Source organism: Gallus gallus, chromosome 17 (assembly GCF_016699485.2).
Source record: "Gallus gallus isolate bGalGal1 chromosome 17, bGalGal1.mat.broiler.GRCg7b, whole genome shotgun sequence".
Lineage (NCBI taxonomy): Eukaryota > Metazoa > Chordata > Aves > Galliformes > Phasianidae > Gallus > Gallus gallus.
Window position 1 is genome coordinate 3,855,613 of NC_052548.1, and position 12,331 is coordinate 3,867,943.

Consider the following 12,331-nt stretch of genomic DNA (forward strand, 5'->3'; position numbering starts at 1 on the left):
GGAGCCAGCTGGGATCTCGGGCAGCAGGAAGGAGACATGAATTCTCCCAAGCTCTTAAAAGTCCCAAGAAACAAATCTTTCTGACACTAGATTTGTTTAAATTTGCATCCTCTCCGCTGCATTTCAATCTGTATCTTTTTTTTTTTTTTTAATTCTTCTTTTCTCCTTCTCTCCTGCCCTCCCTCCTTCCTTAAGCCTCTTTTGGAAGGCAGGACGTGAAGGGAAGCGGTTGCTGCTATGCCAGTCAAAGCAGCACAAAGTGCCCAGAGTGACAGCTAATAAACCAGATGAGAAAACCAAGTGCTTTGCGCGGACTGCTGTGTGCTGGGTGACCTTGTCAGAGCAGACAGGCGAAACAGGCACATGCCCACTCAGGCGTCAGGTGGGAGATCTGCAAAGGCAGGCGCAGATGCTGCCACAAAGACCCGAAGCCGGATCTGAGGGCAGCAGTGCTTGGGCTGTGCTGTATGCGAATACCCCGAGGTGTTTCCTTCTGAGGTCCTGCAGCCTGGTGCTGCGGTGATCCCACCCTTCCGTGGCATGCTGAGGAAGGAGAAGCTGTAAGCCAGTGGGTGCCATCTGCAATGCTTTCTGCGGTAGCGTTGTCCTTTGCACTTTCAGTCGAAGCCATCATCCTGCTGCATGGTGGGAAGCTGGCTCTGTTATGCTCTGCTACATGCATGCACTCCTATCACTTGAAGTTATGCTGCTTTGTGATAGACGTGCTCTAAAATGTTTCGTTATTGTGTCTGACCTTGAAAAACCTCAGTTTCCGTCATATAAAGTGTGGAATAAATTATTGGAAAAAGGTGAGAAGTAAAGGTCCTACCCACATGGGCTCTGCTTCTCTGCGTGGGAATGGCCATGCCAGTGTGTCAGGAAGAGGAGAAGGCGTATGGGTCTGCAAGGAGGTGACTCTTCCAGACTGGTTAGTGGTTCTGTTGGGGGAAGTTGGCAAAATGCCAGAGTTGAAAGTGTGAAAACTGATCTTTTGTCACATCGAGTTCTAGAAGGCAGAAAGAGAGCACAGTGAGGTATAGCTGTACCAGGAGATCAGACTTCCAAGATAGGGTGGCCCCAGGGATGCTGCATTTCCAAAAGGCTATCGTGACCTGCAGCCTTCAGCTAACAAAGACCATGTTCTCACAAGTGCTAGCTTGGATAAAGCATTCTTGCCCATTTTTTTTGTAAGGTGTGACTGTTGTGCACAGGTATTGCATCTGTTTCCATTTTTGCATTATATTCTGTAATTTGAACTCTATTTGGTGTTCTGTAGAGCAGCATCTGATGTGCAGTCCTGTCGTTGGGAATCCCCTTGTGCCCCACACTGTTTCAGTAGCAGGTATCAGCTAGAAGGAGCAATCTTTTATTCTCAAACTAGATCACACCAAGACTAAGCGATGAGTTCTTGGAGTGGAAGCTCCGTCATTGATAGAGCTTCCCTGTGCTCAGTGTAGAGCTAGCATCCAGCAGAATACAGTCCCAGACCCGTGTCTTTTCCTTTATGTTTGGATAGCCCCTTGGGTTTATGTTTTAACCTCCTGCTGTTGAGGTGCCCTGCAGCCATAGTGCTAGAGCACTACTCAATAACAGCATCTGCTAAGGGGATGCAGGCTTTGCTATCTCCTGGAGCCACCCAGCCTGGAGCACAAGTGTGGTGCTGCTGCTGTGCACGTGCAATATGAAGACATGGGAATATGCTGTCATCCCTTCTCCTGTGGCCATCAGAATTACACAGCAACCTCCTGAAAGCACAGGCATCTTCAAGTCATCATCCAGCTACAGAATATGTGTATATAATAGTGCAAACAATCCACTGGACAATAAAGAATTAAGAGCCACTGGGGAGCAAAATGACTGGAATGAGAACACAGAGTGTCATTTCACCTGAGCGTTCCATGAATCCCCAGATGTGCTACTCTAAATGTGTAGAAAAGGCATTTTTTTTCTATCAGCGGTGCTCCCTGTTTAAATAAACTGCGTGGTCTAGAAAAGGGGTTTTGTGCCCACTTGGGAAGTGTCCAGTTTCTCAGCTCTGGGACTGCTTTTTCCATTCTGAATGCAACCATATATCAAAGAGAGACAGGTCTGAACTTCTGCTGAAACCATTAGGGTGTTTTTGCAAAAAGGGAATCCAGGTCTCTTTGATGTGTGCTAGAAAAATCTCCCTTCCTTTTATAAAGCCAGATCAATGGCTGGCGGTGCAAATCTCTGCGAGCCTACCAGCCTGAATAAAATATTCCCCAGGGACAAAGGAGTGCTGCCGTACAGCTTGGTCAGATTCCTCACTGGTATCTTCCCCTTCCACAGTATCTCATGTTTGTGTTTCTCACGTTTCTCTTTCTCCCATCCCACCCTTTATTCTGGTATGGGGGGAAGAGTCGTGCTTTCAAAGTCACCACATCTAATCTGTGACCGTTTTCCCTTCTTGGTTAGAAGGCAGATGTGTTGTTTATTCTGTTCTCGGGATTTTGGTCTCTTGATTTTTGGCCGCGTTGTTGGATTATTCCTCACATCCATAGAAGTGTAGCTTTCCTGTAGCTATTGGCATTACAGTGGCTTTAGGGAAGTCAGAGCACAGTCACTAACTCTATTCAACCTCTTTTGTTGAGAGTTTCTGCCAAGTAAACATATGGGCAGGATGCTCTTGGCTCCATCCATTGCAAAATCCTACAGGAGGAGTCTGTCTGTCAAGTGTGCATGGCCCTGGTGCCCGAAGGCACTCCAGTGACTTTGTTTTACTTTACTTGTGAGACACAAAATCAATGGTTGTAACTAGGCTTTAAACAGCTTTGGTCTCTCCTTTGCTGGCTGTGGTGGCTGTAGCTGTGTGTCTTCTTCCAGACGGAGTCCAGCATCACCATGACCTGCACGGATGGGAAGTGGAGCAAGCTGGTGACCTGTGAGCCCGTGGACTGCGGTGTCCCAGATCAATACCACGTCTACCCAGCCACGTTCAACTGCAGCGAGGGGACCACCTATGGCAAGAAATGTTCCTTCACGTGCAGACCTCCTGCTCTTCTGAAAGGTAACAGAGGGTGTCGAGCTGGGAATAGCTGCACAGCTAGCACAGACTGATGCCAGTAATATATGTTACTTTCGCTGTTTTTTAGAATTCTTTATGATATTTTAAGCATGAAGAATTATGAGAGTCTAGGGAAGGTTTATTTATATTAGAAGCTAAGTTCCTTTGCATCTCTCTGTTACCTTCCTTTGACCTTTGCTTGATCGTGGCTGGCCGGGCAGGAACGACGCTAAATATTACTTCCATACAACCAAAACACAGAAAAGTCATGGGGATCAATCAAATTGAACTCTCATCTTTTCCCATGCCTTTGCTTTTTTCTGTGCCTGTCTCCCTTCTATGCCTCCTCCACGTGCTTGGAAAGGAGGGAGAAGACTGAAAAGTTCCACATCCCAGTGGCACAGCCCCCATCATTGTTTTTCCTGATCCACCCCATCACTTCTCTCTTTTTGCTCACTTGTCTTGCTCTAATTCTGACTTTCTCTCTTCTTCTTGATTGAGAATCTCTGCAAGTTCTCATTCTTAAAAATAACATTCTCTGCTGCATTCTCTCTTTTTCTCCCCCATTTTCCCTGCTGCTTTGCTGGTAGCATCCCCATCCTGCTCAGCACCATCCACTCTTTTGCTCACTGTCAGTTCACCTTTCTGATCCAGTCCTCAGGAAACAAGAAAATTTATCACTGTTAATTTGAAAGAACATGAAAGCCAAATAAACATGTCACCTTGCACTGAAGTAATCTTAACTGCTGTTGTTGACTCAGGTACAATTGCTGTATAAGCTCTTTTTGTACACTTGGTGTCACCTCCTCTGCAAGGATTCACTGCACATTCCAGAAGAGGCATGCGAAGTATTCCACGTTTCAGTGAAAGGATATGTTTGTTGATTCCTTTGTACATAACCAAATTACTCAATTCTTTTAACTCAGGCTTGGGAAGGTAACCACAAGAAGCCAACTCACAGTGAAAGCTAAGGCTCGAGGGGGAGATTTTTATCAAAGAATTCCCTTTTTCCATTCGCATACTCAGAGGATCATTTTCACCAAGGAGGTTTTTTTTTTAACTGAAAATCCTTGGAGTTTTTTTTTGAGGGAGAGCATGAAAACAATGTTCGTAGAATCATAGAATTGTACAATGGTTTGGGTTGGAAGGGACCTTAAAGATCATCTCATTCCAACCCCCCTGCCATGGGTACAGAAACCTTCCATTAAATGAACTGATGTTAATCAACGTGGATGAATGTAAAATTATCCCCAAGCATCCAAATGGCTGAGCCTCAGAGAGTAGAAGTCATGGCCAACAAGAGTTGGTGACTCTGGCAGGGGTAGCAGCAGGACCCACAACCCACCCTGGGTCAGGGAGTGCAGCTGTGGGTTTTAGCATCACTTCACTTTTGTCCAGACACTCTGTGAGCTGTGAGTTAATGGCACCACTTGGTGTACAGCCATCGGTGATGACTAATAGATATTGCCACTAAACTTCTGGAGAATGGCATTCAAATGACTCATGCCTAATTCAATCACTGACGTCATGACAGCACCGTCGGTAATGTCACAGCTTATCACATTGCAGTGGTAGTATGATATCACCATGACTGGTCTGCAGAGCTGCTGTATGAGTCAGAGGAACATGCTGGTGCTCCAGAAAAGAGCTCTCTTCTGTTCAAAATACCTCTGCAATCATCTGCAGCTGGGGAGGGGAGAGAGAAAGCCAGGGCTGATTTAATGAAACTTCTCTTATCTTTGTGGAAAGGGCAGGAGGGCTCCTCCACATAACTTCCTGAGCCCTCCAGAGCCTTTTGTTTTCTTCTTTGAATTCCAGCATCGTGCCCAGGCTCTCTTCCTTCCCTCTCAAGGAGGAGGCATTGCTGTGGGGTTTGCAGTTTGTCAGTATTATTTTGGATAACACCAAAGTTGGCTGACTGCTGGAAATACGCCTTGTGGGTTGAGAAGAGTTCCTGCAGCAATGCTCAAGGATTTCAGTAGAGTATTAGGGATTTTTGAAGGGTTAGTGGCTCATAGTTGTGTTTTGTTTCTTAGGAAAAGCTTATTCCTTTTTAACATAGAGCATAAAATAACAAAGAATGTGAAGTGCACTGAGACAAAGCTACTCTTAGCTTAACCTTCTGAAGTCAAGTAGGTCACAGCAGAGGCAAGGAGATCTGTCATACCTTTTACCTGTGAGGTGCTGGCCAGGAAAGCTTCCTAAGGAAAACAGGTCTCTAATGAGTATTATGAATCATATTTATCACAGTAGTCCCCAAGGACTGAGAGTCCTCAGCTGAGAACAGCTCCTCAATGTGTTGGAGTAGTGACTGTAATGCTAACAAACAGATGCTACTCCAAAGGGCTCAAAATTGAAACAAAAAGAACCAATTCAGTGAACGGGTAGAACACAGAAGAAGGATGAGGAATGTAATGGCACTGAATGCTGCCTTAAGGTGGATAGCTCTGTGGCTTTGGAGAGGAGGGAGCTGATGTACGATGTAGGCTTTCTTTCAGAGAGCAAAATAAGGAAGAGAAATACAAAAGGATACAAAGCCAGTGAGGTTTCACTTATGCTATAGCATTTCCTGAAATAAGCACTGTCTGCCTGTTGTCTCCTGAAAACAGAGTCCTTAATGATTTAAAGCCATCCTGTAGAAAGAGAAGATGCATAGGACAGTTGAACGTGCCGAGCCAACTGAGGTGGCTGTTGATATATTATGGGTATAATGACATTGGGGAAATAAAAACACTCCTGCTGATTGTTGTTAACTTTGCTTTTTGTCCTTCTCAGGGAACAACAGCAACCTGACCTGCATGGAGGATGGGCTGTGGTCCTTCCCAGAGGCTCTGTGTGAACTGATGTGCCGAGCACCATCCATCGTCCCTAATGCAGATCTTCAAACTACTCGTTGCCTAGAAGATAAGCACAAAGTGGGCTCATTTTGCAAGTACAAATGCAAACCAGGTTACCATGTCCCTGGATCCTCCAGAAAAGCAAGAAAGTACGTAAAATAGTAATGCCGTGCAGTCAGCATGATTCAGAAAGCCACAGGTCAAAAAGATTTTGGAAAAAAAAGATGAGCAGATTATAGCAGGGTGCTGTAGGGAACACCACTGAATACTTCCTACATGAAGGCAGTTGTGCACTTTCAAGGGGGCATTTGGCACCTCACTCCATTGGGCTTCTCTGTAAATCTTTGCCGGTGCTCAAAAGCAGACTTTACCTTAGAGATACTTTTTGATATGCAGACTGGGGAGTCCCCTTTGAAACTGTATGGGAAAGAGTTGTACTGTCCTGTCCTTCTGACTCGGCACAAACCCACTTCAAACCAACCACAGCCCACAAGGCTAGGGAACAGTTTTTTGGGAGATATGTTCAAGGCCAAAAGAGGAGTTCAGGCTGAATGTTGGCTTTGCAAATAATCATTATTTTCACTTGGAGACCTCATGATGCACATTCAGGATTTGTTCCCCAGGTGTTAAAAGCTCAAGCACTCTCATCCCCTGCACCTGCTAGCAGAACTCAGAAGCTCTAAAGGCTCTTAGCTGAGTCAGCTGCTCACTAACCGGTCTTGTGTTTTTTTCTGCATGGGAAGGCGGGCCTTTAAGATCCAGTGCACCCAGGATGGCACATGGCTGCCAGGTGCTTGTGTGCCTGTTACGTGTGACCCTCCACCTTCCAAGTTCCATGGGCTCTACCAGTGCTCCAATGGTTTCCAGTTCAACAGCGAGTGCAGGATCAAATGTGAAGATGACGACAGTCAGTCGGTGAGTCTCTCTTATCCTCACCATCTCAGACCGTAAAAGTGAGTTTTTATCTTATGGTCCTTCAGGACTGTGATCTTGGAGGGACCAAGTGCCAAACCTCCCTTGAGATCATCTGAGACCAGAGGCAGAGAGATGGAGAAGGGAAATATGTAATTAAAGTAGAAGAAGAGAGCTACTGCAGAGAGCCTGGAAATATTTTTAAGACTGTAGTAATGGTATTTATTAACTGTTAACAATAGAGGAGTAGCAAGGAATGACTGGCTGGACAATAATTGGTTGGAAAATCTGCTCTAGTGGCTCTATGATGTAGGTAGGTGTAATCAAATCTGGTTTCTGGTATTACATTAATACAGGAGGAAAGAAGTAGTAATGAATGGGTATGAGGTGCATGCACTCATCCTGTTTGTTCGTTCTGTTTTACTTTGCTTTTCTCTCCAGCTCTTTTTCGTGATACCATTATGTATATGTCATGTGATGATTTATAGGGGTTATCGCTGCTCAGGTGAACTGTCTAAACTTTCGTGGTTTTTTTGGCTGCAAGGTGTCATTAGTCATCAGGGTCAGATCCTCATCTGGCATAAATCAGCACATTGCCTTTGATTACCTAGGAACTGTGTTCACTGATAAAGAAGGTCTGGCCCTTAATATTGTGTTTGAAATGCTTAGTTTTCCTCACCAGAGTTAATTATAGTTCTGAAATAAGTAATTTCTCCTGGAAGTGCTGCTGCCACTTCATATGCTGGGGAGGAAAAAGTGGGGATATAGAAGCTACTGTTCCTATATGCGCTGCAGAGAGCGCAGTGCTGTGTCAGAAGCCGTGTAATATCAGTCCTGAGGATGTATGAAAAAGGGATCAGCCCTGCTATGATGTCAGTGATCCAAAACCCACCTCTGATACCTTTTCCAAACGTTTAAAATCCACAGCTACAGCAGAGACAGCAGTGAGGTTTCTGAGGCTGGAAAACTGCATTTGTTTCCTGCAAAAGCTGCCCTGCCCCACTTCATGGAGATGAGAGGCAGAGCCCAGGGTTGTGTATCAGAGCACCCTAAAGAAGTTTGGTTTGGCTGCTGTGCATTTTTTGTGATGTAGGAAATGCACAGATGGGTGCAGTTTGGGTGGGAAACTCTGGGATACAGCACCTTTGTGCATCTCTGCTTTCTTGGACTGCACCAGGGCACTAACAAATGGTATGAGGGCCTTATGGCTGCTTTGGAAGGAGCTAGATGTGAAGAGAGGCAGGGATTGGAGTTAGGGTTACATCAACAAATGGGCTGTGGAAAGTGAGAGATACAGCTACATCTCTGTTCAGTGTAAGGAAGATTGTAGTGACTGCTTGGGTGCAAAAGCACCTCGAGCAAAGAAACAGATAACATCCTAAGAAAGGGATTTGCAGAGAAAGGTATTTCCAGATATCCCAGAAAACAGACAACAGAAGAAGGAGGACTCCTGGCACAAGCCAGAACCACTTGAGAGGTGTTAATTATTTAAGGATTAAACCCCACTAAGTCTCTCTCAGCTATATAAGGTGATAATGCACATTGCATCCAAGCAAGAAACCCAGCAGGGATTTTCACAAGAGATTTTGCAGGTCAGGGAATGATGGACAGGATGTTACTATAGCAATGGATATCCTGGGATCTCTGAGCACATAGCAGAAACTACACAATAGTACCCTCAAGCACAGCCAACTCTAGGAACGTAAATCAGGTTTCATGGCTCACCTTTAGAAGTCATAGTTGAATCCTGGCGTGCAAACTGCGGTGGAAGTGCAACAGACTTGCTAAAACAGCACATTGTGCTCAATTATCACTTAGCCATCTCTTCCTGAATTGGTCACCGTGCTGAAAGATCATTACTCAGCTCTACAGATGGCATCTCTTAATCACCAGGAGAGTAATGGTCATTTAAGCAGGTGCCTCCCCTGGCACCCAGAGCAAGGGTCTTCCATTTCTGCACACTGCACAAATCATGTAAGTGGTCAGATCTAAATTAATTGCACTCTGCAAAACTGGCCTTTAGGTGGGAGTCACCAAGCTGGATCACGTCCTGAGTCCCTCTGCTCCATTATGCTTTCATAAGATTTTCTTATTATGTCTGGCAATGGCCAGATGTCTTGAGAGGGAACGCAGCTCCCATGCAGTAGTCTGCTAATGAGACCACTTTGCATCTCACTAAACATTGTTTTCATCAACAAAGCTGAGCAAAAACAAACAAACAAACAAAAAAAACATTAGGATATCAAATAGAAGGCTAACACTGAATGCAGTACAATTTCCCATATCTATACAAGTGACTTATGCAGATCCCTACGCAGCAAGGGGCATGGGACTCAGGGAAAAGCTCCAAAGGCAAGTTCAGCATCTGTGGTGGAACTGGGATCCCAGTATAGAGATCACACTACAGCATCCACTAAGATATCCAGCCCAGCCTCCAAGAGCAGTGTGAGTAGACTAAAGGCAACAATGCAAGGAGAAGCAGAGATCCTGTCTGGTTCTTGCATTGAGCAGGGTCACTGTGGGAGGCTTGGAGCCCAACTTCAGCCACCCTCCTGCTGAATGTCCCCACTGCCCTGTTGCAGTGAGGCTCACAGCTCCTGCAGAACAGCTTGTGCAGAAATCTCCAATGCTACGTGGATAGATCCAACAAAAGATTGCCTACTCACTGCTTTGTTGTTTCTAAAGGGCATGATATTTCTCCCTGGACTTTGGTATTCATTCTTCAGTACTGTACAGAGAGTCTTTTCTATAAGAGAAATGTCATATTCCATTCCTTGCCCATTCCCATACCAGAGGATTTGTTTCTCCTTTACACCTGCCTCTGTGCATATCTGTCTCTGCCACTTCACTCGCTGTCATTCAAGGCAGCCAAGCTCTAAAGAGCACGTTCTGCCCTGCTAAGCATCCCTCGTGTCCCGCTTCCCTTCCTCCTTCAGATGGCCATTGGGGATTCTTTCTTTTTCGAGACAAATATGATGCAACTAGTTAGAAAATGGATGAGGGAAAAGGTTGTCTGCAGTCAACACAAACCTCTCAGCGAGAGGAAAGAGGGCAGATGGGGTGAATGCACCTTTGTTGCAGCTAGAGTGGATCCATTTTAATGTAGAGACCTTGCAAAGACCTTGTAAAGACATAACGTTGCATAGAGGAGGCAAGTGTGTGCTTCTGTGTGCAACACAGCCTTCCTGTTATTTATTATTCAGCAGAGAAGTCCTTCCTTGTCCCCCAGGACTGGCAGTCCCACCTGGGGCTCTCCCAGCTCCAGAACTTTGCTCCCAGCTTGGCTCTGCCCGCTTCTCCCTTCTCACCCTGCGTCTGCTGTCCTTGCTGTTGTTTTTGTGACTGTCCTTGTTATTATTCCTTGTCTCGTTCCCAGGGCCGTGGAAGCAATGTGATTCACTGCCGGAAGGATGGCACCTGGAGCGGCTCCTTTCATCTCTGCAGGGAGATGCAGGGCCAGTGTGCTCTGCCCACGCAGCTCAACAGCCACCTGAAGCTGCAGTGCTCCGGTGGATACGGCATAGGTCTGTGGGCATGGGGGGGTGAGGAAGAGGATGAGAGGGAGGGAGGAAGGAGTCTGAAGTCCTTGAGGTCACTTTATGCTATGGAGCCATTTACCTGAGTGAGGGGCTGCTGAGGGCAGGAAGCTGCTTTGGGAGGCCATGCATCAGATAACGTGCTGACTGCCTGCTCCTTCCAGCATTCCCAGTTTCATCATGTCCCTTCTTGGCCAGCTGGTCAACCAGCAAGCCAGACTGTACCAGAGACACAGCGAGTCCTCAGTGTAAGGGAAGAGGTTGTAGCCACTCTTGCTCTGACAGTTTTGTAATGCCCTTCAACTACACAAACACCCATACCCCCTCCCACCTCCCCCCACTTTGATGCCAAAAAAGCAGGGTGCAGGCAGGGAAGCACAGCAGCAGGAGCATTCAGCACTCTCCAGAGGGGATGAGGCCAGCCGAGCATCCCCTTTGCTATGACAGTTGTTCAGAAGCCCGTGTGAGGATGTTTGCCCCTTCCTTTTGGGGTCACTCTGCAAGGACTTTAGAGCTTTGGGAGATGTTTTGAGCTTGGCTTTGTGTCGCCCAGGCATACGTTCCATACTGAAAATATGCTGTATTATACTTTCAACCCCTGCTGCCTGGGTTGCAGGGGGAGCAGCCCTGCGGGGCCCCTTCTGCAGCCCCACACCACCCCCCTGCCCGTCCCTTTGAACTTGGAGAAATTTCCTCGTTTTGCAGCTCCCTCATTATATCTCAGCCGCGCGAGGGACCGCGAGCTGCCTTGTGTTCCCTCCCCGGGGAGGAGAACACGACCTGGATGAGATCATCGCTCTGTAATGATGCCAATTACAGATCGTATATCAAAACAATTCAGGCCCGCTCCTCTCCGTAAGTGTAAATAGCGCGGCGGTGAGCGGGCTGCGGCAGCTCTTAATGTGGCGAGGTGTTTTACCCTTGAGATGAGGTTACCTACCAGGGCTTTGCAAAGAGAGAAATTTGGATTTCTGGTCTGGAGGGGGGAGCAGCTGGGGGCTGGGAGCAGGAGGGCCCACAGCTGTCCTCCATCATCTACCAGCCCTGCTGGCTTGGCCACCAGTGCTGTGCCTTGATGTGGGGTCTGGTGGTCCTCGTTCTGGGACCCTGCAGCCCTCCCGGAGGTCAGGAGGTGGGTGGGATCCTCTGGAGATGTGAGGAGCAGCACTCAGAGGGCACAGCAGCCGTTGGCTCTTATCCTCAGCAGATGGAGACATACCACACGCTTTGTTAGTTTGTCCAGCATCACCTTTTGGGAGCAGGTTTTTGGGGTCTTGATGGGGTTAAACCCCACAGGCAGCTCAGCAACATACAACCTCTTGCTCTCCCCCAGCGGGATGGGGAAGAGAATCAGAAAGGGAGAAGTACAAGAACTCATGGGTTGACATAAAGACAGCTTACTAGATAAAACAGAAGCTATGTGCATAAGCAAAGCAAAACAAGGAATCTATTCACTGCTTCCTATCAGCAAACACATGTTCAGGCACTTCCAGGAAAGCAAGGCTTGTCACACATAGTGATTTATCGGGAAAACAAATGCCATCATTCCCAGTGTCATGTCCCACCCTCCCACCCCACCTTCCTCCTCCTTTACCCCAATTCTGTTGCTGACTGTGATGCCGTATGGTATGGGACAACCCTTTGGCCAGTCTGGGGCAGCTGTCCTGGCTATGTCCCCCAGCTTCTTGCACGCCCTTGGCCTTTCTGCTAGCAGGAGAAGCAGCAAAGTCCTTGGCTGTGTGTAAGCACTGTTCTGCTGCAACAAAAAACATCAGTGTGTTATCACTGCTATTTGATCAAAAATCTGGAATACAGCACCGTATGTGCCTCTATGAAGAAAATTAACTTTATTCCAGCCAAACCCACCACAGGTTTTCACCTATTTGGGTGATTTTGGGAAGCCTTCTGAGAAGTCATGCTCCTTCTGTTCCCTTGCAGTCGGGTTGGTGTCTATGGGCACTTAACCCAGCAGTCCATGAAGCTGCTGCTGCCTGTGCTAGGAAAGCAAAACAAACCCCAAG

At 46.9% G+C, this 12,331-nt stretch overlaps 1 protein-coding gene across 2 annotated transcripts in view; it reads left to right on the plus strand.

Moving 5' to 3' along the window:
- PAPPA (pappalysin 1) overlaps positions 1–12,331 on the plus strand; it is a 176,024-nt gene that overhangs the window by 136,254 nt on the left and 27,439 nt on the right. For both annotated transcript variants that reach the window (XR_001464480.4, XM_415522.8), the window contains exons 15-18: positions 2,845–3,028; positions 5,801–6,011; positions 6,606–6,777; positions 10,151–10,298. Coding sequence is in view for 1 of the 2 variants with exons in the window: in XM_415522.8 (XP_415522.5) it covers positions 2,845–3,028; positions 5,801–6,011; positions 6,606–6,777; positions 10,151–10,298 (715 nt within the window). In the remaining variant the exon portion in view is untranslated. The remainder of the gene's footprint in view (positions 1–2,844; positions 3,029–5,800; positions 6,012–6,605; positions 6,778–10,150; positions 10,299–12,331) is intronic.